The sequence below is a fragment of the Agelaius phoeniceus genome, chromosome 1 (assembly GCF_051311805.1).
Source record: "Agelaius phoeniceus isolate bAgePho1 chromosome 1, bAgePho1.hap1, whole genome shotgun sequence".
NCBI classification, from domain to species: Eukaryota; Metazoa; Chordata; class Aves; order Passeriformes; family Icteridae; genus Agelaius; species Agelaius phoeniceus.
Window position 1 is genome coordinate 107,219,573 of NC_135265.1, and position 26,081 is coordinate 107,245,653.

At 40.7% G+C, this 26,081-nt stretch overlaps 1 protein-coding gene across 1 annotated transcript in view; it reads right to left on the minus strand.

Annotated features, from left to right (window-relative positions):
* Positions 1-25,604, minus strand: part of NPC1 (NPC intracellular cholesterol transporter 1) — a 26,572-nt gene extending 968 nt beyond the window's left edge. The window contains exons 1-24 of the mRNA XM_054627672.2: positions 25,341-25,604; positions 18,480-18,602; positions 17,471-17,577; positions 16,691-16,866; positions 15,635-15,802; positions 14,740-14,989; positions 13,440-13,516; positions 12,431-12,801; positions 11,852-12,078; positions 11,379-11,479; positions 10,330-10,432; positions 9,188-9,377; positions 8,611-8,793; positions 7,839-7,953; positions 6,869-6,996; positions 6,639-6,779; positions 5,973-6,062; positions 5,669-5,859; positions 4,776-4,891; positions 4,116-4,245; positions 3,228-3,428; positions 2,220-2,451; positions 1,053-1,166; positions 143-305 (exon numbers count right to left, since the gene is read on the minus strand). Coding sequence (XP_054483647.2) covers positions 143-305; positions 1,053-1,166; positions 2,220-2,451; positions 3,228-3,428; positions 4,116-4,245; positions 4,776-4,891; positions 5,669-5,859; positions 5,973-6,062; positions 6,639-6,779; positions 6,869-6,996; positions 7,839-7,953; positions 8,611-8,793; positions 9,188-9,377; positions 10,330-10,432; positions 11,379-11,479; positions 11,852-12,078; positions 12,431-12,801; positions 13,440-13,516; positions 14,740-14,989; positions 15,635-15,802; positions 16,691-16,866; positions 17,471-17,577; positions 18,480-18,602; positions 25,341-25,418 — 3,775 coding nt within the window. The 5' untranslated portion in view covers positions 25,419-25,604. The remainder of the gene's footprint in view (positions 1-142; positions 306-1,052; positions 1,167-2,219; positions 2,452-3,227; positions 3,429-4,115; positions 4,246-4,775; positions 4,892-5,668; positions 5,860-5,972; positions 6,063-6,638; positions 6,780-6,868; positions 6,997-7,838; positions 7,954-8,610; positions 8,794-9,187; positions 9,378-10,329; positions 10,433-11,378; positions 11,480-11,851; positions 12,079-12,430; positions 12,802-13,439; positions 13,517-14,739; positions 14,990-15,634; positions 15,803-16,690; positions 16,867-17,470; positions 17,578-18,479; positions 18,603-25,340) is intronic.
* Between the last annotated feature and the right edge of the window lie 477 nt (positions 25,605-26,081).

Below are 26,081 nucleotides of genomic sequence, written 5' to 3' on the forward strand. Positions count from 1 at the left end.
CCACAAAAGGACAGGCCATTTGGATGAGAGAGGCACATTCAAGTACTGCTTTTCATCTCTGCAAACCTTTCCATGTCATGGAAAGTCCACAGACAGCTATTTTTCTTTGAAGTGTGGTATAGAGCAGACTGTCACATCTTACCTATGTAACTAAGCAGAACTGGAAGAAATATCAGTCCATGTGTTGCTCCCAGCACAACCATAGCTAGATACATCCTGAAGTAGAATATCTTGAAGATTTGAGATTTGGAAAAAGCCAATACTACAATTCCCCCAAATTTGGTCAGCGTGATACCACTGAACACCTGGAAATAAAAAAGTGATAAGTAGGAGTTTAGATAATCAATTTCCTTCAATTATTTAGTGTTTGGTAACATTTCTGCATAATCTAAGGCTCCTAATATGCAGTATACTTCTTACCCTGCCAGTCTAGAACCAAATCAAGATGCACTCAGGAGACAAGTTCATATTTTTGGTCCCACTGGACAGGCTCAGTATGATTAAAAATCCACTCTGATCTCTGCAGCCACCTAATTAATTTTTGCTTCAGGCAGATACAAGTGAAAACCATTACTTAATTTAACTCACATTCCAGTTAAGTTCTGTACCTGGGTGTGGTACACACATCACAAGAACTGTCCATTCCAACCCCATATATGTCACTTAGACAAGTGACATGACAGTACTGCCTGAACACCAAGCCCTGCTTTTTCTCTACAAGCTCCAACTACATCCTATATGCACAACCACCTTTCCTAGTCACCTCTGACTATCTGGAAGAGAAACACCTGAATTTTAATGGGACAATCTGAGGTTTATCCAAACTATTAGTTCAGCTAAAGCATTTAGTTCTCTTCTGCTATTAGGTAGTAATAACATCAGATTAAAAATGAGTCTTCATCACCCCTATTACTAGTAGAAGCCTGTGTTGACCTTAAGAGCTTTAAGCATTCCAAAAAGAAAAAGCAAGACTGTCACCTATAACATTTCTTAAAATAGTAAGGCTGTTACTTGGCTACTTGTTTTCCCCTCTCCAGCCAGCAGATACTCACTGAGCTGCCCATGTGAGACAGAGCTTCTTCTGCACGCTCCACTCTGCTGCCCTTGGTACTGATGGTGAATGCTCTTGTCACATGACTGCAAAATTCCACAGCAATTCCACAGCTCTGGAGAGTGAAAGGAAACATGTGAAAACTTCACTTAGATCAGCACTTGGATAGCAAGGTCTCTACTCAGAATTCTGGATGACCTAGAAAGATTCCTAGCAGCTGTCATCAGTCCCCGGAGTTAAAAGTACCATGGGAAGTTACAAACTTAGTGTTGCTTCCCAGAGGCTGTTTGTTGCAGGTGTTTACCACACAGTGTTTTACCACCAGTCATTACTAACAGGCAATCAAACAGGAAGTGGAACTGAGATTGTTTAAGAGGTCAAGTTTCCTGAGGTTGAAGCAAGCTGGCTTTGATGCAGTGCACATAGCGAACATTGAACATTAGAATCGGTTTACAACTATTAGCTGCAATAACATTGCTTTAGAATAACACTGAATGTAAATCCTGATTTGATACCATGGCAATTCAGGTGATCAGTCATTTGCAACACCAACTGAACACTTGGCTAATCTTAGCCTTATCTAGTAGAGAAACCTCCTTGAACATACATCGAATTGTAACATGGGCCAACAGTTTACACTAGCCCTCAGACCTGCCACAAACCTCTAGAGAAGACGGTAAGCCAGAACAACCAGTAGCTGCTTACTGGAGCTAGTTCTGGAATGCTTTACCAAGGCTTTCTGCCTAGATGATTCTATTCACTTATGCAGGAACAATACTGGTGCTAGCACATCCCAGATCTACTCTGTAAACATAAATACAGCAGACAAACCTATGCATCCTCCCCCCTTCAGCATGAGCCACCTGTGTTAATGTGGAGCAGCACCTAGCCTAGACAGCTGCAATGCAGCTGTAGCTGCAAAACAAGAGTGACCTCTACCAGATGGAGTATAGCTTCAGTTCAACTGCTGTATCTTATTAGTATTAGGACTAGTTGTCAGAATAAACTTGTTTTCTCTTCTTCTAGAGGTGTTAAATAGTTCCACTACTGTGCAAAGTCCGGTCAAAGTTCAATAGCAGAATACTGCTCAGTATCACAAGTATATATGTAGCACACAGAACTGTTCAAAACTTGGAAACAGAAGCAAAGAGAGGTCTTGTTGACTTACCATGACAAGATTTACTAATGAAACTGCATTCAAGCTGATGCCCCAGAGCCACATCACTCCAAACATGTTGACGATTATCATAGCAATAGTTATTGAAACCACAACAGCAGCCCATACTTCAAAACCAAGAAGCACAGTTGTCACCAGAAATATTGAACCCAAAGAGATGCAGAGGTTAAAGATAGCATCGTGCACAATTGTCAAGTATTGTTCATAGAAGACATAAAACACACTGTAGAAAAAAGAGAGGTTGTCATTAGCCATCTTCCCTTTGATATGCTAATATTAGATTAGCTTCTTTGCTAAGGAAAAAGTAGTTCTCCCACCCCCTCATGGAAGTCACAGAAACTGGCTTCCTTGTATCAGTGGAATGTCATGTAACAGCCATCATTCTGTAGGAGTTAACTCCTCACTAAATAAAGATCATGGTCTTGAAGTCAGTGTGATTCCCATATTTCAATATAAACAGCTACAGTAGATACCAGAAGGCAGGTGCTCAGACCCACTGTGGTATCTACAGGAGCTACTGCAGATGAACCTTAAGCACAGGTAGGATTCTTTGATGCAGGGATCAGTATTTCAGATGCACAGATATCAACTCCAACTCAATTTCAGTGTGGTACTCTTATACTTGACATTTCTGTTGCATTTGCTTTACATTTAAATAACTTATCTGAAGTCAATACATTCAGATCACAGGTTGCAACTACACATGTCAACATATCTGCTTAAGTATGAACTATTAAACCCTACTATGAAAGCTAAGAAATGCCACAAAATGGAGTCATATCTACCTTTGTAGTGAAGGATTTAAATTAGTTATCAATGACAGTAGAAAGAGGCCAGTGTTATGGATACAAATTATATCTTCCTAGTTTTATTAGAAATCCCCAAGTCTCTGCATTACCTTCTGTTAGACAAAACTCAGGTTTTCAATATGTTAATAGCCAGCACCTTTTCTGCATTGCTCAAGCATTTGTCACCAAGGCAAGATAGATCTAACCATACCTGTAAGGAAACACCCGGTAGTTCTTCTCTTTGATGCCCATGGTTTCAGTAATATTGTCTGCTATAATCCGAGCTTTCCTCATAGCATCAATAAAATCAGATGATGTTTTCAGTACAGTATGGTAAGTCATAAAATAAGTGGCTCCAACCTCAGTTTTGTTGTTTATAAAGTTCACAGCAGAGTTATATGCAGCATGTCCTCTATAAAAACAAGTATCAGATGTCAGCACCATTCACATTTATTAGCTTTTATAACAAATAATTTATGGAATGCTTTGAGTTGGAAGGGAGCATAAGATCATCTATCTAGTTGCACCTCTGCCATGAGCAGGAACACCTTCCACTAGACTATAGCTGCTCACATCCCATCCCACCTCACCTTGAACACTTCCAGGGATGGGGCACAGCTTCTCTGGGCAATCTGTTCCAGTGCCTCACCATCCTCAGAGTAAAGAATTTCTTCCTAACATCTATTCTAAACCTACGTTCTTTCATTTTAAAGCCATGCCTCCTTTTTTATCACTACACCCCCTTGTAAAAAGTGCCTCTCCAGCTCTCTTGTAGGTGCCCTTGAGAAACAGCTGGTAGTTGTTTCTAGCAGTTTCTAAAACTATAAAAGCTTCAGAGCACAATACATTTCAAGATTGCACAGGATATTCTAGCACAGACTGACAATAGATATTGTCTCTCTTTGTACAGGGGAAAGCTGCTGTTCCATTTAGTTGATGATGCATTTAGGTTTTTTTCAGAAAACAGTACAGAACTGGTGAGATGTCAATGTTTGTACAGCTTTTAGGAGGACATTAGACATAAAACCTCCAGACAAAACCCAGAGCAAATATCTTTCACACATTGGTCTAAGCAGGGTCCATAGAATAAGGCTCTTACCCTTTGCCACATTTAGGATTAGGGTTGTCCGATAGGAACATTGGCAAAAAGGTCATGAAGTCTTCACCCTGTGGTCTCTGCTTGCCTTCTTGAGTCAGTGGTCGACAACGAATGCAGGATGGATCGCTGACTGAAGAAATACAGGAAGGAGGTCACCTACTGGGACAAGCATTCTTTTTCCTAACACTAGGAACTTCTGACTTGCATTACTACAGGATACAATTCCATAAAAAGCATTTTGTCTGATGAACTAACTGATCCATCCTGAAATTCCATATAAGATTTGTAGTCCTTAATTTAATTTATTGCTACTAAGGCAAGGACTGTCAGAGAACTCTTACTTTATCTCCATTAGATCTAATGAGAACTACACCCAGCTGAAGCACCAAGTTTGCATACTCTAAGAAAGCCAACAGAAGGATCAGAATTTTTACAGCAAGTTGTATTGGCTGTCTAGGTAGGCTGTTTTCAATCTGCAGCATTCCAGTAGAATATTTAAGCTCACTCAAACAGCAGTTCAAGTAAATTAAGAGGACAACTCAAGAGGTTCCTACTTACAGTAAGAAAAGGTATTCACTTGACTCATGCCATGAGAAAATGTTTTGGCTGTGAAACTTATAAACCAAGCTAATCCACTAACAACAAGATGGATGCCAATACCTGAAGCATTGCAAAATTGTCCAGTGGTATTGTAGACTCTGCAACAAGATGACTGCGGCTTCACCCAGTCAAAGTAATCATCAATCCAGGACGATGGAGCATAGCCTATCCTTGTGCTAATAAAAATAACACAACATATCCATCATCAGTAACTTTATGTTTAATTCCAAAACATATCACATGATCTCTCCAATTTATGCCATGTCAACTCATTCTTGTCAAATCTACTCAGCTCTTCATATAATCCCATGCTCCAGTACCCCATCCAAAAGCCATAATGCTCAGGTAGCTCAGAACACTGCAGCTAGAAAACAGCAGGAGCTTTTTCACTGCATCCTGTTCTCTGCCAAGCTCAACTTTCCATTCTCCTGCCCACTCTGTTCCCCATCCTATTTCACACCCTGTTGTCTCAGTTTTAGAGCAAAGTTCCTCCTTCAGTTAGGCTGAAATGAACTACACTGGAAGGAATTGGGAAAAGACTTCCTTGAGTTGTTAGTTGCAGATAGAATTCCTGCTTAGCCTCCCTAGGCTAGTCTAGTTTATTCACCAGGTTTAGAAGCTGAGCATGCAGCCATTTTCCAGATCATCATAACCCTGCTGAGAGGTTCTCACAAGTTATCCTTACTACCATTCCAAGATTCCTTGAAGGATCAAGCCACTTTTCCAAACCCAAGTACATCAATATATCCCATCAGTCCATACAAGTTTTATCCTCATTCTAGAAGACTGTCACAGCTGCCTCCAATCCCCTTCCCTCCCAAACCCACAATATAAAGCAAATAAAATAGAATGTCAGTTTATGACCAGCAGCTGAGCCTGAGTAAATCAGGAGGACACGTTGCTCAGCTACATCTCTTCCATGCAACTATGAGAGACAAGCATGAAAGACTTACTAGCTACCAATTTCTGCAGCATTGAAGACTTGCTGGACAAGTGAATCATTATTACATCCTGTTCCACCACACACCATGTTCTGCCCTTCCAAAGTGGTGTAGTTGTGTCCTTCTTCTAGGACAAAGTAGACAGGGGGACCCGCATGCAGGTACTTGCTGATGTGGCTGAAGTAATCTATTACATAGGAGTCCTTCAAGGGAAAGTTTTGAGTTACTGTTATGGAATTTTGAGGTAGCACAACAAGGTATCAAGGTTTCAATTCAGCCACAAACTGCTGAACAGTGACATGATCCTAAGACTTACATCTGGCATTGAGAGAGACTGATCCAGCCCAATCTCTACATTGTGCATAACTGCTGCACTGAATGACAGGATACCCACAAACACTGCTATCTGCAAAAAAAGCAAACCCACGGACTTGAGAACTGTACAGAAACAACAGGCAATAGGAGTCATTTGTTAAGCTAATAGGAACCATGCAAAGAGGCTCTAGTTTAAATATGCTACCCAGGCTTAATACAACAGTGGTAGTACAACATAGCTACTCAGGAGTCCCTTTGGAACTGTAAGGAAATTTATTCTTAGAAATCATCAGTGAAGGTTACAAACACCTTCTGTAAATAAGCATGGTAACCTTAAACTGAATCACAGATTCATCAACAACGCTCTGGATTAATGCAGTGTAGAAGCCAATACATGCTGGTTTTTTTACATAGGCTAAAGTAATTTGATTGACTGCAATGCAACTCTTAAATATGGGCTTTAGACAATCCACGATCAAGCCTCTATTTACTGAAATACTTTTGCAGTTACAAAAGCTTATTTCTATTCTTATGCTAAGAACAAAAATACTAGAAGCTTCATTTGTTTCACTGTATTGAAGATCTTTCTTCCCTATTTAGGCCTTCAGGCTCACTGCTCTTTTGCTCAAGTTTAGATGACTGCTTACTTGAAATAGATTATACATACTACTATTGGTCTCATCCAGTCCTTAAGCAGATATGGAGAAAACAGATTTTTGAAGAACAGAAATAACATGTTCTCAGAACGCTGGACTCCACTCATTTCTTCACTGCTTTTGATGCAACACAGAATATCCAGTCTATTACTCTGAAAATGGATTAAATGCCAGAGTTAGAGCAGTTCTGCAGATGTCATCATCCCTGTGACACTGCAGTTACACGTGCACTAATACTCACCTCTTGACGCTTGATATCCAAGCCCAGGAGACTGACAAAGCAAGTGACTTGAAGGATGAAGTCTATGAGCACAGCCATTCCAGCAAACAGGGAGAACGTGCGAACCGCTGGCATCGTAGACAGTGTCCCTGGAGGAAGTGACCCAGTTTGTTAAGAGAGCTCCCTTCTCCTAGAAATGCACCAGCATTTGCTAGACAAACATCCAGTTTAAGTGGTAGCCTTATAGCAGGACAAAGAGCCTTTCTTTCCAGAGCAAAGGAAACAGCCCATACAAGCCTGGCTACAGCTGCTGTCTTTGACCTATTTAACAGCACCGAGGCTGTGCAAAGGAGTGACTAGTTCTAAGCCATTTCTCAATCCCAAATTTAGGTGCAGACTGTGTAACAGGGCAGTTAAGGAGTGCTGTCAGGCAACATCTTGCTTCAATATTAAGCCACTTCAATGCAAGTTGATCCAATGACAAATTACTCTGCAGGTAAACAAAGCCATTATGAAAGAAGACCAAATTATACTTGTAGGGCAACAAAAGATTTACCTCTAAAACATTATAATGTGAGCCTCAAACAAATCTTTCATAGGGGCATTTTTCCAGCCAAGGGGCTTTTTTCCAACCAAGGGGCATTTTTGGCAAGATGAATAAATGCAATATAGGCGTTCATACACTCTGGTATTTGATCTATTCCCAAGGTCAAATTGAGACTTGTCAGTCACTGCAAGTCAGTAAAAACCTCCAGTCTTTCAGGCTGAAAGGCTTGACAGATTCAGAGTTGGATCTTTTCAACTATGCCAGACTCTTAAAGTACTCCAATGCCTATCCCCAGCAGAAGTTTAACTTGATATTAACTATGAACAACTAAGCTAAACAGCCTCTACAAATTCTTATTTTGCTTTTATATTTTAGTATTGCATTTATTCTTGAAACATGCAGTTATGATAAGGCCCTTATCTTCAAATATTAAAGGAGTCTTACCAAGAAAGAATGCCACAGTCTCTGAAAAGGATGAGAGAAACATACTGGGTGCCACATCTCCCAAGACTCTGCCAATCTGTTTATCCAGAGTTTCACCCTGAAGGCGTTCATCTCTCTGTTTTAAGGCAATAATTTATTACTATTAGGAATCATGCAATTTATAAAGCTATTTCGTATCGCTTCAAAAAACCTGAAACTTTAAAATATCCTAAGCTATCTTTTGTTGTTTCCACTGCATTAACAAGAGTTAATTAAAAAACAGCTGAGACTCTCTAAAGCAAGAGCAGCCTGAACATTACTTGTTGTCTTGCTTCAAATTTAAAATCTAAGTTCAGTACTTCAGGTAAAACTACACGTGTGACAGAGGCAGTACCAGTTTCAGTGGGCTATTGAACCTGTCAAATTAAAAAGCTTGTTACCCACTAAGAATTAGTGTCAGAAGTTCCTAGTCTTAAAGCATATAGTTTAGTTCATGACTACTGCTTACAATATGTTTAAGTTACAAGTGATCAAAATACCAGTTGTATTCTACAACTATTTTGATATCAAGCAGCAATATGAAAAATGCAGAGACATAAATTAGGGGGTTTTTTGTGAAGGTAGAAGGTACACTGATTCTTGTCTTTCTACAACTCTCACAAGATATCTTGTGAGAATCCAGAGCTGCTCACATTTAGCTGAGCACTGGAACACAGAAGACTTCCTTCTTCAAGTTTACAGCCTTCAAAAATGACAGGCACTTTTAGAAGAATCTGTATGCAAGAATAAATACCTGAAGTGTCTGAACCATAATGAAAATGTTGTCCACTCCAATAGCCAGCACCAAGAAAGGAATTACTTCTATCACAATCAGTGTCAGTGGGATTCCAAAGTAGCTGAAAATGCCTATAGAACATGCTACTGAGCTCAGTACAATCAGGATGCCTGCAATGCCCAGAGAGATCTTCGAATCCACCTAAAAAAAGTTGTACTGAACATCAGCCAAACAAGCATCATCCCACGGAATAGATTACTGCAAAAGCAAAACATTTCTAACATTTAGTCTAGGTAGCAGAAAACATTTCATGGGTTTTTTTTGAATATTCAGATATTAAAAAAAAAATTATCAACTCTGAAGCTGCAAGTCTTAAAGCTGATGTGAACTGAACATCAAGTGAAAGAACTTAGCTGAAACTATGAAATACACATGAATTGTCTAGCAGAAAAACAATGCTCCCGCTAATTCCTGTCCATGAAAGACTCAATGCTCTAATAAAAAACATCAGCATTCTGCAAAAATAATTAAGTAACTTACAGCTATCAGCAAGCTCTAACTTCAGTCTTTATGGCAATGAAAACTATAGACATACCAGCAGTCTTCTACAGCTCTGGATGTGTCCCAAAGCTATAGAGATGTAGAGGAACATCACAATATAGCTTATCAACACAACGCTAACATCACTGTTGCTTTCGCGGTTGATCTCATCTTCAATACTTCGTTCAGCAGAAAATGATATTGTTAAGTTTGAATTATTGTAGTTCTTCAAAAAGTTAATAAATCTAAAAAACAAAACCAAGAGGTTGATCACACTTTAAAAGGATAAAACATCTTCCACTAGAAATACTTGGAAGTCAGTTGATGGCAAATTTACATCATCTGTGTGGTACAAGAGTACCCTGTGGCCAGACAGTTTGAGGGGACCTTTCTCAGTTTTAAAAGAGAGGTGCTGGCTACACATACCTGGTACTCTTCTTTAAGAACTAGAAATACACTACATTGAAATACTTTCCATGTTCTCTCTAGTGTTTCAAGACTAATAGCTACTTTGCATGAGCTAAGCAAAACTCTAAGCACAATTTTCCTCAAAGCCAGACCTAGAAACAGACACATGAAAGATGACTGCAGCTTGCTTACAGTACTGGAACAATTTATTAGCCCTTGTTTCAGTCCCCAACTTGGAAGGTGCTTGTGACACAGGCAGATGCTTGTCATGCTTTTATCTTGTCACAAACTTTCTAGTACAGTAGTTTCTATCTGAACTGACAGCCAGAGCAGCTGGCCTGTGTAAGCTAGCTCTTCAAGGTGGTAGAGGGGATGAAAGCCTTAGATGTCCATCTGGATGACATTTTTAAAAATTAAAGGTAAAGAACTACAGCATCAGGCTTGACCTTTCCACCCATGGTTAATGGTCCAGTAAATTAAAGAGTCTACCTGCGTAATTCTAGCCACAACAAAATAAATAATTTCTGAAGTTGCTTATTGGCAAGTACTGCTGGGCTGGATGGTCACTAAGAGGACTAGAACCTGCATCTCAAAGCAAATTAAGTGTGCCAGACAAAGTGAAGGTCTTATGACCAGCACAGTCTGGTTTTAACCAGTTTTGCTGCCTCTTGAAACATCCCTGTAGTTATACTGAAAAACTGTCAGTACAGTGCAGGTAGGCTTTTTCAATCAACATTTAGAGCTGCTTTAAGTCATGTATGCATTTCAGAATACAGGAAGACTACTTACTCTTTTTCCCATGCCAAGGCTTTCATCAGCTTTTTTGAGTCATTGTAGTAGTTATTGACAGGAAAAGTAATAACAAGAGCTGTAGCATTATTATAGTTATCATCTATAGAAGAAATAAAATGTTTGGCATTAAAAAAAATGGAACTTACTTTCTAGTATAGCAGATACAAATAAGTTTAAAATTAGCATTGCCCAAAGCAATCCCATCCCTACAACTCCACTGAACACCACTGAGTTCTCAAACATACTACTGAAATAAGAACCAAAGCTGATAAGCACTACAGATTGCATTCCAGAGTAATTATTCATTGTTTAACATGTTCATCACACCACAATGTTACATTGTTGCCTAGTTGGACAAAAAGCTACTTTATAACCACTGCTTATGACTTTCCATCTAATGAGAATGTGGCTTCCTAAACACTGTACCCTTTGCATACTCAGATATTAGTCAAAGCAAATACAAATCCCCTACAGTTTAATAAATAAGCACTTGCCTTTAAACACTATTTCAGATATATTAAACACAAATATACTACCAAGTTATGTTTAATTAGATAAATTGCTTGAACAAAATCCTGGCTTAAGAGTAATTATGAAAGAATTTCCTTTTGAACACTTTAATCTATTCTTAACTGCTTTGTCAGATCAGTAACAAAACTTTATTCTAACTCAAAGCAAAATACACATACATCCCATCATGTAAACCTGAGCTGCTTCATGTCTTTATCTTTTACCAGGCCCAAAGCAGACCAAACATTTGTCCTGTTGACAAGTATGCTCCAATTACAGATTGCTTGCATTTTGCAGTTCCAGAGTAGTCTGCCTCCAATCCCAGCACTGGTCTACTGAAAACTTACTTAAAACACCCTTACTTACTGAAAGTTTAACAAAACTTCAGTTTCTCTGGACTGCATTTAAACATCTGTGTTAAATGAGAATGCACCTTTAGCACCAAGAACAGCACACAAGAATGTACTCTCAGGTAGAAGGTACACTGATTCTTGTGTATTGCAGATATTATGCTCCAATACTGTTTTGCCACTCACCATCATATCCTCCCAACACCAGCCACGGAAATACAGGTCCACCAAATGTTCCTAAGCAGGGATCGTGAAGCAAGCTTGTGTCATTCAGTGATGCTGGAGCCCTAAAGAGATCACCAGCAATAACTGTTAGCTTCTGCATGACAGCTGAGGCACAAAACAGTAAAAAGCTGTTGTGTTACAACTGAAAATCAAGACAAACAAGACAAGACTGCTAGTGGTACACTGCCCTTGTGCGCTGCATTTGCTTTGAATTTAAACACAGTTTTAAAGGTGTCTGCCTTACAGCCTTTAAGACAAAGAGTACCTTCTAACTAATTTAACTACAAACTAAAGAGAAAGCTCAGAAACTGGTCTTCTGTTCAGAACTCTTCAGAAGCATTGAAAACATATTTAAGGTAAACCAGAACCAGTATCCACACCAAACCAAGCTGAACAGGTAACTTGATTAAAAAACATGCAATTGTACTGCTCACCGAACACAATATAAGAAGTGAGTGTGGTAATCAGCATAGACAAAGAACTCATCCCCAACAGTGTGATCCAGAACAGAATGGCTGTTCTGAAAGTAGTTGAGTACACTCAGGATAGTGCAGTTGTTGTTGTAGGGAGCAAGAGGAGCCAGGCAAATGTCCTTCAGCATTACAGTCTCATTGTCATAAGAAGCAGTTATGTTGACAATAGCATCTTGCAAATCCAGTACCTTTAAACAAAACAAACCATAGTTTAGGAGCAGCATAAGAAAACACTTCCCTTGCAAGACAGGACTTAAGTGCACAATATATTGTTGCAATTGCCAGAGACAGAGGCACATATCAACAGAAGCACATTACAAAAACATTATTTCTGTGTTCATACTATGAACAGAGACTTAGCTTCCAAGTGTCTCTCAGAAAGGTTTCCAGCAAAAAGCTTTTATAGTAAGGCTATGATTTTTAATAAGAATATCTAGTGACTGTTTTGATGGATAGCTAACATTGCAGGTGGAAGCCAACCCCATGCAGTTTTACCTGTTAAGTACACTTAGGTCTTTGCTCTTGGTAAGTCCCAATTACCTGATGGAGAATATCTTTGGTAAGGGGAGGCCCAAAAGGTACATCTTCTCCTGATGGGTAAGGTGAGTAGGTGTCTGGGTGGCTCTTTGGTGCTTGAATAATAATTTGTTCAGTACGGAAGAAAGGTCCAAAGTGCGTGTCAAAGTACTCCTTCTCCTTGCGGGCTTGGCTGCTTGGGGCTGACCAAAGATCTACAGGATTTGTAGTTGCTTTAATATATACAAAGCCTGAACAGCACATTGCAATGAAGACCACAGAGAAGAGGATAACAGGACGTGGATTTCTGACACAGAAAGCCCCCCATGATGTAAATGTCATCCTCAGGCCATTCTCAAACCTTTCACCAAGCCTTTCACCACAGGTAATGTTTCCTGCAAGAGCAAGAAAAACAGTAAATATTTGAGAAGTCAGTTAAGTAATATTTTCTTAGAGTCCACTCAGAAAGATGAAATTTTATTCTAACTGTTTGTAGGAAGCACCAGAAGCTATGTCTCCACTGACAGACAGATCCTGGGACCAATCCCTGACTGAGGCCAAGGGGCAAAAAACAGCTCGTACTTACACTGCCCCTTGTAATGTAAGGTTGTGTTTGACAGCAGTAGGGGTAGCAAATAAAGCTAAAATACATATAAGCAATAAAACAAGCTACCTCAGCTGGTACACAAGTTACAGTACAATATGCTTTAAATTATGCTTTCCCAATATGCTTTAAATGGATACATGGATGACTCAAAACATGATCATGTCCTCTCTATATTCCCACAACAATCTCCAGAACTTGCTTGGAGCTTAGCTAAGATCCATGAGGGGAGTACCCAGGGCTTTCAGCATCCAGTGAAATAGGGGTAAATACTACTCTAAAAGAAGAGAGATACTGGTCAAAAGGCTAAAGGCCCTCTCAGAATGGACTTTTAGCCTAACAAAGCTAAAACTCCAGAACCCAACCATAGGAAACGGATAGACTCAAACTGAGTTTGTAATAAACCCATTACTGTTATCCAAGACATACCATTGTCACGGTGGGAATTCACAGAAAAGGCTACATTGCTGTCAATTGGGGTGTACTCTGAGACAAAGTGCCGCCTTCTGCAAGACAAGAAACTGGGTTATCCTGCTTGTCCAAAAAGGCATCTGTACTGTTTGTACAACAGTCTTCCAGCTTTTGGAACACCATGTCAGCTATCTTAAGAAACTTTTTCAGCTTACATCAAGCACAGATTCTTTATGCACATTTAGAAAATCACTAGCATTAACAACACAAAGAATTTCTTTAAATTGATTCTAAGTTGATATTTGCAAGAGATTTTTACATTAGAAATATGAACCAGGCATCTCAAACACACCACTTCATGATGTCCACTAAGGGAAGGCAGCTGAACATATCAAATTTTCATACCCACTATCCTTTTCCAAGCAGACTTAATTCTTACTATAGAGCAATTTCGGTTTTCTGGTTATAACTGAACAACCACAGAATCAGAATGGTTTAGGTTGGAAGCAAACCTTAAAGATCATTTAATTCCAATTCCCCTGCCATGAACAGGGACATCTTCACTAGATCAGTTTACTTAGAGCCCAATCGAGTCTGGCCCTGAACACCTCCAGAAACGGTGAGTGCCCAACCTCTTCCACTGATTCAATACCCTTACAGGACAGAAATTGTTTTTCAGATCTAATCCACATCTACTCTCCCCCAGCTTAAGACCATTGCCCCTTGTCCTGTCACTACATGCCCTTGTGTAAGAAGTCCCTCTCCAGCCCCCTTGTAGTTCCCCTTTAGTTACTGGAAGGTGCTGTAAGGAATCCCTAGAGCCTTTTCTTCTCCAGGCTGAACAGCCCAAACTCTCTCAGCCTGTCTTCATAGGAGAGGTGCTCCAGCCATGTGATCAAGGGTGATATGCTATAATTACTGAAAGCTTAGCTTTCATTTAGTTTTTTTCAAAATAGGAGACTAGGAAAAATTATTTATTACTTAATTTGCAATAGAGCAGTGACTGTTTTGTTGTGAATGTCTGTTTTCACAGACTTCTGTGTACTTAGTTATGAAAGTTGAAGAATAGTGTATGTGATTCTGTAGCTAAGAATGCTATGACACATATGCATCAACTAAACCAACTTCTGCAATCTTTTTACCCTTTTTACCAGGTTGTTTTAGCTGTTAGAACATTTTTGTAAATATATGTGGTATTTGCTATAGAACATGACTTTTGGCTGGCTGAAGTAGTCAAGACATAAGCATCTGACCAGGGAAAAGAAGTTCTCAGTGATAAACAAGTGACTTGCAGAGCTTAGCATTTTGAATGCTTTACCTGTAACACCAGACTCCAAAAACTAGTGCAAAAAATATGAGTAGAAAGCCCATGTATGAGATCCACATGATGACATAGACAGCATCCAAACCAAACAATAGCCAAGGGGGAGGCAATGGAGGGGGCTGAGGTTTTGGACCACAGACAATTGAACAGTCCTGACAGCTGCATGGTCCTGTTGAATCATCCATGGACTCATTACAGCCTTTGGTAGCATTATTCATGGGGTTCATTCCATGGACAGGAACATCTATGAGAAATCACAAGTTGCAGAGTCAGTTTACTACCAGGAAAAATTCAGACCTTCCCAGTTACACGAGTTAACCCTTTATATGAAAGCCCACAGCCCCTGTGTAGAGCAGCACTTCCTGGTCTTACAGATGAAGAATCCACTGCCTTTTCCACAGCAGTGGATTCTTCATCTGTACTACAACTATTTACAGTTGTATAATAATTAATTGACTGGTCATGTCTGTAACACTTTGGTCTGTAAAAGTAATAAGCACATACTTCTATCATCCCAACAATGATTTGTCATCCCTCTTATCTATTCAGATTGTGAAATGTATAACAATAATTTTTCCTTTTTTTCTGCTAATGAAATCCTCCAGGATGAGGGTACTGCCCATTTCCCAAGGAATACAAGTAGCCAGTTACCTAGGCTCAGTCTACCACAGAGTTTTAGAGATTTCTACAGTAAGAAGCTGTATAGAAAAAAACCCAAAGTATGGTTTCCAAGCAGAAATTTAAAAAAAAGTAAGTTAATCTCACATTGCTTTGAAAGCCTCTGACTGCAGACTTTCATTGCTGGGCCGCTGTTTAAACATCAATGCTCTAGCCATAGCACCCAGCCTTTGACAGGAGTTTCAAAGGCCAGGACTATTCAGTTTCTTACCTGAAAAAATTGGAATTATGCTGAAAGGAGTTTGTCCATTGTCTTTACTAAACATGTACTCAATCCAGTTGGTTGCATTGCAGTCTTTAACATCCTTCCCACACAGCAACCCCAGTGCTTTAACATTGCTCGATGGAGCCTCCACATCTTTGCAGGCATTATACATTGCTGGGAAGAGTCATTAAAACAGTGTTATAATTTGAGTAAGCATTCCAAGTATTTCCAATTTTACAGACTCCCCAAGTTCCAGGAACATACTTATAGTTTTCAAGTAGAAATATCTTGGGATAGTGAACTAATACTTTCAGTTGTATTTATAGTATTCAAGGTTGCAATGCTTTGTTACAGCCACCTTGCTCTGAGAAAGCCACTCAAATCTGCATTATGCTAGAACCTACTTTTCTGCTTGACAGGAAACATTGCCGAATATTATTTTCAGGGAAAGCTATGAAAACCATTTAAGGTACTTTCAACTTGTAGGCCGTATATGATTATCAAGTGTCTCAATTTTATTAAAGTTTACTGCAAAAAGCATAAAAAGACTGAATTAATGCTTTAAGTTTGCTACAAAAATCAAAATACAACCCCAATGTATTGTTCTGTAAAAACATCTGATTTTGACAAAGGACTAGACAGTCCATTTCAAGACTGAGTACCTCTCAGAGAACCATTGTGTGTACAAATTTTATTATCATGCTTGCCAGACTGTTTTAGTATCAGGTAGACTTTGGACATTCAATACCTGGCAAAAAACTTTATTTTTCTGAAGTTAAAGTCATCAGGGTTATCAGCTATTAACTGTTTGTACAGATGTTCATCCTTGGCTGAACCTTTAAAACATTGTTATTTAACAATGTCAGTGTAATGAACGTCCCCTGCCCAGGCAGAAGTTAAGTGTTCCATAAGTTTTAAGGGGGACCTACTGTTACCTATGTGACAACTCAAACTTCAAAAAGACAGAATTAGGAGGGGGAAACATCTCTCTGACTTTCTGAAAAAGCACTGGTCTTGTTACCTGGACAAACACCAAGGTAAATTAACAAACTGCTTACTCACCATTTGCAAATCGATCTCCAATGAAGTACTGCAGCTCTGTGATGCTACTCTTGTTCTCTTTTGAAACGGGATCATAGTAAGGTATGGTGCTTGTAACATTCAAAAAGTCAGACTGATTGGGACTACAAGTCAGTTCACAGAAGAGGTTTATCAAGTTGTAAAAACACGATGGACATCTGGAAGGAAAGCCAGTTGGTAGGAAAGCCAATGAACAGCAATCAGATTAAGAGGTAAAGGTGCTATGTAGGTCAAGTCAGATACGCCTTGCAAATATAAACATTCTGCTCGGAGCAACAGAACAAAATATTTAAATTCTGTAAGATTTTAATCAGCAATATGACAATTGTTGATGCTACAGATGAACAATTTTAAGCACCATAAATCACTAATAAAATTGCCTGCCTCAAATAGCAGATTCAAACAATTTTACTGGAATTTGAAGAAAAACTTAACTGTTGCTAGTAAAAAGACCTAGACTTCTTAATGTCTTAGTAAGAACAAGACCAAATGCTACACCCTCTTCTGAAGATTTCATTAGATAAAGTAGCTTGAGGCAAGCTAAGGGAATGTTTATTCTTACCAGTTAAATCAATCCAGACTGCAAGTAGTTGTTTCATGACATTGCAGCCTGCTGCTATGGATAAGAAAGCCACTCCAGCAGCTTGCTCCAATAATCCTTTAATGAAATTACCACTTTTTCTCTTTTTCTACAGTCTACTTGAAGACAAGTGCTTTGTTATTCTATTATAAAATTAGTTGCTTTGCCATTCATTAGCATACCTGGAGAGAAACTGCAGAGGCAGCTGCAAGTTATTTTTCAAAGTCTGAAGCTGATGAACATCACAGCAAGTGCTAACATTGCCAAAGAATAAACCTGGACAGAGTTCCTTAAGAAAAAAACAAAAAACAAACAACATTCAGATCAAGAGGAAAGGAAGAAAAAGCATGTTTAAGACTTCAGAACTCATTTTAATCATGGGGTTTGCATCAACATATTTCAGAACACAGTAGCTGTTGCTGTGGGAGACGCATAGGAGAAAAACAGTCCAGCAAACAAGATTTTTGTTTAGAAACTGGAGAGAAGAATCACTTTTTTCACTTCTTTTATTCAAGGCAGCACTTCCTTTTGAAAAGCTCCTTCAGATGATCTTTAGTCACCAGGGTCTATATATAGAATGATAATGGCATTTGAGAGCCTATTGGTAAGAGGACAACACATGTTTATCCAAGTTGAAAGTATTCCTGCAGCTTATCCTCTAGTACTCCTTCTGGATAGTATCAGACTTTAAAGTCTCAGAAGGCAAGCCACTAACCATAAAACCACTAATTAACTGGAAGAGCTGCTTCATGTTCACTTTGTGGAAAAGACAAATGCATTTAACATAAGTATAACTGATACAAACATACAAGAACTGTACATTAAGTCTTCAGAAACAATACACAACAGCAGTTAGCTCACCTACATATTTAATGAAGTCACTCCTGTCACCAGTCTAACCACTGTTTAACTCTGTAGTTATTTCACTCTTTAAAGCTTTGAACTATCAGATGCCAGAAGGCAAATCTGGCAATATGCTGTGTTGTGCATGAAGAGAGAGACTTCTCGTACCTCTGAAAAGAAACTGAGGTAAATTACCTTAACCCAGTTGGACTTGAGAAATCAGAGATAATCTGTTTACTTTCTCATCAGGTTAGGATGAGAGGTCATAGCACAGGTCCAAAAGAACCCAATACAGAATTCTACTGTTGGAGAATTTTTTTTAGGAGCAAACCTACAAGAGAAGCTCACCTGCATTAAGTCATAGCCATCTTCTGGTAGTGCTATTGGTGGCCCATCATAAGCACAGTTGTACCTCTTGTCTCCAGAAGCAACTCCACATTCTCCATACCAGACACACATTTGTGGAAGTACCTAATCAACAAAACAAGTGATTAACTGCAAGGAATAGTTGCCAAATATCTCAGCTATTGTAGAATTTATGTCCTACTACTCCAAAGGTACTTGCAGTCCAGATGTGATAACTTCCTGCTAATTAAAACATTAGTGTGTACTACATAAAGCACCCATTAACAAAAGCAGGTGTTTTTGACATGGTGCACATCACCACTTATCTTCAGCTCAGCTCCCCAGCTTCCCTTGATCATTACAGAAACAGGAGATGCACAACCTGTAGTTAAGATCAAGTACAAGAGTTACTTAAGAAGAACCTAAACAATACCTGAGAAACATCTTCAAGTAGAAGGTGATTTAGAAAATAATTTGTTCATGCAAGACAACACAATAATTGTTGGGTTAAAATGTCACATTAGACCACAAGTCAGTGCACATGGAGAGAAACTTATTGCTTATGTGCAATCTCACTTCCTCCTGCCACCTCCTGATCCTTCCTGAAAACTCATTACAGTGACAGATTGAGGATTCTGAAACAGCAGCACAGAGAGGATTCTGAAACAGAACTTCATAGCTCCACATCTGCCATACATATATTGTGACAATCTCAAAGGATACCCTCCATCACCACTTTCAAGCCAAAGCATGGAACATTTAAATGGGATAACAGTGCTAAGAAAAAAAATCTCATTTTAAAGATGTTTTAATTTAAGGGACTATTGAAAATTCAAGAAATTTATTCTTTATTATGTGCATAAAAGAAATTGAAAAATGGCAGTGGCACCTTGAAAGCCTTTCATTTTTGTTCAGTAGTACTGACACTGAAACATCTGAGATACTAAGCCAAAATATTTATTCTGAACATTAAAACATTTAATGCAATAACAAGCTATTTACAACAAAAGCTTTAATACAGCTCCAAAGTTTTCCTACCACCTGGGCTGCAAGCAGACTGCACAAACATTTACTACACTTCTGCCAGCTCTGATCAGGAGTTTGCTTAGTACAGTTTGAGATATAACTGACCTATTTTGATCTCCTAAACAACCTTGACTTAGCATTTTAGAGACACCCTATGTTGTTGCTGCAAGGACAGACTGCTGTGCTTTGTGCTTGACCATGAATAGTATTATTTACCAACCAGAGAGGCCCCTGAAAGGCTGCCCTGACAATACCCAAAAGCTACCTAGAAACACAGTGCCTCCATAACATCCATTTTTGTGCTGAACAACACTGACAGTTCTTCAAAAAGTACATCACTAGTTGGCTGTTTATCAGGGAAAACAACCATCATTAATTTACCCAACCCAAGACTTGTTTCCTCTTTCCCCTAACCAGGGCAACAGAGGCCAACTCAAAGTCACTCACTGCAAGCCAGGTCTAAAAGTCAGTTTAAGTGCCACTCATCTAGATCACCATTTCATATTCTAGCATGTCTTCTAGTTAAACCCACAACCAGCTGTTAAGTATTACCATGTTCTATGATACAAGCTGGATAATACCCTTTAAGATTGCACTTATAAACACTGAATGTTTAATACCAGTATAAGCCAAAAAGTCAAACTTCCATAACTTGTCAACTATTTCTCAAAACCCCATTGTAAATTTGCTGATGCATCAAGTTAATCTAAGAAGTTAATACTACTATGATGCAAATTTAGAAGTCATCATCTTCAACTTTGCTTCCTCACACCTATATGCCCCAGTTTTAACAGCAAACAATCTACTAGCAGTGGAAATGGTTCTGCTGTTTGTACCAGCATCAGAAGTGAACTGTTTCTTCAAGAGGAAACACAGATTCACTACTATTCTTGCAAAAGGGCAAGGAATTTGGAGCTGCTTTGCAATGCCTGTGAGAAAAGGATTAGTTATTTCTTCAGTATCAGGCTGGTTTCAGTATTTAGTCTAGAATGATTTGTAAGCATCCTTTCTAAAAAACACTTTCTGTGCTTCATTACATCTTCTTATCTAACACTTCTTATTTTTTAAAACACACAAATTCATCAACCTACTCTTTAGAGAAAGACTTTGTTTCTACCAGAGTGGAATGTGTGGGAAACCTGGTAATGCAGTTAACAGTTACAAAAAACTTATCAGGGCACTTCTTGCATAGAAAAGCTTGAGTAAAATTCAGCTACCATGTCAGTCTGACTGATAGTTCAATTGTTTTAAAAATATTATCTGTGTTTCAAGGCAGCAACTCCTTGGTTATAGCTACATGGATATAAAACATAATACAATCTGTCTTATGTTTATAAATTTACCTACAAGGCTTTCTGTCATTATTTTCAGAACAGAACATAAAACAACTTACTTGCACATGACACTTGGTAATGTACCAAAAGGTACATTAAACAGCTAAACACAAAAGAAAAATAAAGCAAGACAAAGTTCGGCCTAGTATTAGTTTACATTTGAATTTGGATGAAGAATTTCAAATCACATTCCTGAAGTTCCACAGCAATAAAACATACAATGGAAAAAACAATGTTTGCCACTCAAACTTTCAGCCTGTTTAAGAAAAGCTGAACAGATCAGCTGCTTTAAACTATTAGAAGAGCAATTGGGCCTAGAACTGCAAGTCTGAACACTCTGTTTCAGTATTAACACCAAGAAGGCAGTTTCAGAAACAGCTTAAGATTTTACATTTATGCCATTACCTAGCAGGATTTCACTAATAAAAGTGTGAGTTTGTCCCCTGAACCAGTAAGCTTTGGGGATGCTTGATTTACAGTGGTTGAACCAAGTCAATAAGCCTAAAAAACACCAAATCATTATGCATCAATAGCCTAAATTGAACAAGACAGCTCTTGAACATTAACAAGCAAGCAGCCTACTTACCATTGAGTCAGCCCCAACATACAGGAGAGGACTGGTCTCCTATGGCTGAGGCAGCATTCAGGGATACAAATAACCACGTAACTACTCCACTACCACAGATAAGATAGAGCTGACAGTTCTTCCCTCTGAAAACCCTCTAGTAAAAGCTAGATTAAGTTAGAGAGTAAGACAAGCACTTTGCTCTTTCATTCTTTCCGAAGAATGCTCCTATGAGGGTAGGGTGAGATAGGGATGACTAAGTGTGGTTGTAAATAACTCATAGTTGACAAAGCTGCTGCTGCTTGCAGTCAGACTTTTAGGTCAGATAGTTGTTCACCTGGCTATTAAGTTTCTTAGGTGGGTGAAAGCCTAGCCCCAAAAGTAACAGAGAAATACTATGTTGAACCCAACTGCCTTCTAAACACGGCAAAATACTTAAAATACTCCATAAGTAACACAGGGCTAGTTCATGGTTTGGGTTTTTTATATATATGTTTTCCTTTTAAGATCACATAACTAAGTACTTCATATATTAAAATGGGACTTCTCTAAGTATTTCATAAAGCAACAGCAACATAATCTTAGATAAAGGCTGTTCCTTCCTGCCTCTAGCATATCTTAGAAAGCACTTGTCAGTACACTAACACCAACCCTCAGTACCTCCTCAGAGTTCAGAAAACTGTATTCCTATTTCTGGCAGGCTTAGCCTGTCTGAAGAGAAATTTCACCTCAGGCCAAGGCTCTAGGAGCCCTTATAAAGAACTTGCAAATGAGCAAGTATGGGCATTCTACAAAAGTTCTGTTAAGAGTTTTCTGGTTCCCAAGCATTATCACTCCTTTGTAACAGAACTAGTGTTCCAACAGATCATAAACACATTCAATGCAGCCCATGTTTCTTCAACTGCAGGTTGAAATAAACTGATAAATTCTGATGCTTCCAGCAGCATTCACCACCACCAATGAATACACAGCTGTTAAGGAGACAAAGAACAATGATGATGCTGTACACAGAAACAGCAACTGTTTGTGGTCTTACAAATACCAGATGACAAGTGAACACTGGTTGATTCTTCAAACTAGGATTACTAATGTATGGAAAAGGCAAGAGCATCAGATCCAGCTGTTTTCCTTTCCTTCATCTAGGATGATGCATCTGGGATCTTGCAGAGCAAAAAGACCAATCCAGGAAAGAGCACGCTCTTCCCCTGCATCCCTTAATATCTGCTATTGCCAACCAGGTTGAGAGTTCTAAGGAAACACTACACCACCCTTGATAAATGGGTGGTGTATGGGTGATGACTGGTTTATGGAATCAGGTAACCAGGTCAAATTCAGAGATCTGCCCCAGAAGTTGCGTGTTACCTCACAACCTTCCTGTGGGGGAAACAGGTGCATGGACTAAAGGAAACTTTACAGGTTTAGTTGTTATTCTCTGTCTCTTTCAGTAACTTGTTCAGAGCCATGCCTTATCTGCCAAGCTCCTCCTGTTCCTTTGCTCACCAGCCTGTTTCCTTTCAGATGGAAAAATCATTACTACTCCTGGTCAGGCAAAGCAAGCCACGGTTCTGGAGTTATCCAAGAGCATTTCAGATGTCACAGTAAAGTCAAAGTCAAGAGAAAGCTGCAATAACAGTAATAATTCAGAATCTGTGGGGACAAGCTGATGTTAGCTGCAAGGATGCATGCATGATCAGGAAGTGCAGGGGCCCCAGCTAGCACCTGTCTGCAGCTAAGTCCATCTGCACCAAAACAGCTCTGATGTCCTGCAGGTTAATAATAATAATGCACCACACCTATATTGTTTTGGCTACTGCCCAGCTAGGTACTACTCAGTTCTACCAGTCACTCCCTTCAGTCATCTCTCCCCTTCTGAGGCAGCTTCCTCACCTTCCATCCAGAAAGGCTGAACAAGTCACTCCTGATTTTCCAGGAAGTAATTTAGATGAAGTGGTTACTGTCTTGTTCTGGAGCTACACTGCCATCCCTGACAAGGAACCTGCTCCAAAGAGACATTTCAGAACTTCATGTCCAAGGTCAGGTAACACCACACTGCAGCCACTTGGCACGAGCAGCACTTGTCATTAACACTTTCCCATGGGATTTCAGAAAATCAAATATAGCTTGGGATCCCAGCTGCTGATAGGAAACCTGTATGCAACCTTGATTAGCCCGTGATTTAACAGCTTGTGTTTTAGTACAATTATACAAAGATCAATTGCAATAGTGGCCATTAAGCACACAAACACCATCTAGTGCATTAGGACATTCATAAGAAAATAAAATAGTAATGGATAGCTGGCAGAAATCTTGTACCATGGACTGTTCAGAGTGAAAGATACAGGCTGAACACTTCAAGTTCATTGTGAATACATACGTAGTGGCAAGACTGAGCTGAAGTGCCACTCCAGTCCACTGACTGCTTTGAAACAGAAAGAAACATGACATAGGGCACTTTGGATTACAAACATCACAACTGAAAGCACAAAACCATTACACCAGCAGTACACTTGAGCGAGAGAACAGTTTACCTTTACAATGCTTCTCTCCAGCAAGCATCTAACACTAAATAGGCTCAGTCTAACTGAAGGACCAGCTTCTCTTTGAAAGCTATCAAGGGTCCTCTTTGTGAAGTGTCAGACTGTAAATAAGAGTTAATGGCAAAGATTCCAAATAAAACCAGATTCTGCCTTCTTACAGTACACAACTGAGACTTGCATGATTAGAGTAACTTTGTAACGTTTACTTCGAGGGACCACAAAGCCTCTTCCCCTAAATATTTGGGGAACTTATTTCAAGTTCCTATAGGCCAGTATCCTCTTGAAAAGGAAAGCATTCTGTCATTTCTTTACCAGCCTAGGACACACCTCATTGCTCCAAGATGGTATCTCCTCCAAAAAACATTACATAAAGGTGCATTGGTTAGCTGTGAAGTATCATTACTTACTCACCTGAAGATCACGAGTCACTACTAACAATCACCTTCTCCAGTGCTAATAGAAGAATGAATACCTTATGTTCAAGTTCTTAAAAAGTTTTTTTCAAAGAGTATATGAGAACAGCACATACACAAGATGACAAACTCCTATGTTTAAAAAGAGCTAATCATAAAACTTGACCTAGAAAGTATGTTTTCAACGTAGGTAGAGAGGGAAAGAAAGCCAAGGCTTACAAGACACTCCTTGTTTCCCCAGAGGAATGTGGAGTATCCCGCTCCTATCTTGCGCTACAGCATAACAAAACATGACTGAGAGGAGTGAATGTTTTACCATATTTTTACCTAAAGCCCTCAAGAAATCCAACATACTCTAGTCCTCGATTTTAAGGATATATGTAGTTTTACTACTGGCACATAAATAAACAGCAGCTCTCACTCCGCACGGATCATTACTTCCAAGAAGCCGTCACCTAGCCTAAGTTACACCCCAAGCAAAGCGAACCAGACACCGACGACATCTGCAAGCCTCTGCCGAGCATGTGACTGCGTGGCCACTCACATGCACTGGGCATTGCATAACCAGGGCACGCCACGGGAGCATCCCGGGGCTGCCGCTGCCGCCGGCGACCGCAGGGGACGGGGACCGGGCAGAGGCTGAAGTTCGCGGGTGCTTCCTGGCGGGCCTGCTGAGCCACCGGCTGACAGCCCCGTCCCACGGGGATCAGGGGCACGGGAGAAGTTGGGCGAGCCCCACCGGGGACGAGGAGGGGACACCCCGGTACCTCTCTTCAGCTTCGCGCCGCCCCGAGCCCAGGGGCCTAACCCGGACCCCGCCACCTTGATCCAGCCCCGCCGCCTGGGACACCCCCGGTCGCGGGATGCGCAGGGGACACCGCGGCTCCCCCCGCCCCAGGCAACACCCGCGGGATCCCGCTGCCCACCCGCCGCTCCCTCTCCTCGCCACCACGCCGGGAGGCCCGGCATTCCCCACTCCACGGACTCACCCGCACGGGCGACAGAAGCAGGAGGAGGACGAGGAACCCGAGGCCGCCTCCCCCGGGGCTGCCTTGAGGGGTCCCCATGGCGGCGCGGGCTGGAGCGCGGATGACCGGCAGGCGCTGTGGGCAGCAGCACGGAGCAGCAGCGAATGGAAACAGGAGGAGGGCGGCGAGGAAGCCGCGCCAGCGCAGTCTAGAAGGGCCGCTCTCGCCTACCTGGGCGGAGCCGCCAGCCCCTTCGAGGAGAGGCCGATGGCCGCCCCAGCGCCGCCGCCAACCGCGACCGCCGGCCCACCCCCCGGCACCGCCTCACCCTGCACGGCCAAAACAGGAACACCCTCCTCGATACCACCTCCCTCGTCACCGCCTGCCCAGAAACACCGCCTCCGGCACCGCCTTCCCCCTCACGGCCTGCCCAGAAACACCGCCCCGGCACCGCCTCCCCAGCACGGCCTGTCCCGGCGGCGGCGGGCGGGGCTCCCGTCACGCCACGGCCGCTCCGCGCCGCCAGGGTGCGGGGGCCGATGCTCTGTGGGGCCCCGGTGGGAAGCTCGTCCCGGTGCGGGAACGGAGCCGTGCTCCTCCGGGAGGGACCATCCCGTCCAAGCTGCACTGGCAGCCGGGCAGCGGCATCGTCCCCGCGCGGGAGTGTTAATCGCGTAGTTTGTAAATACCAAAAGTCTCCTTAAAAACCTTTGGATTTGGGAAAGCGCCTTAATTGGGCTTCAAAGCCACTGCTTGGTTATT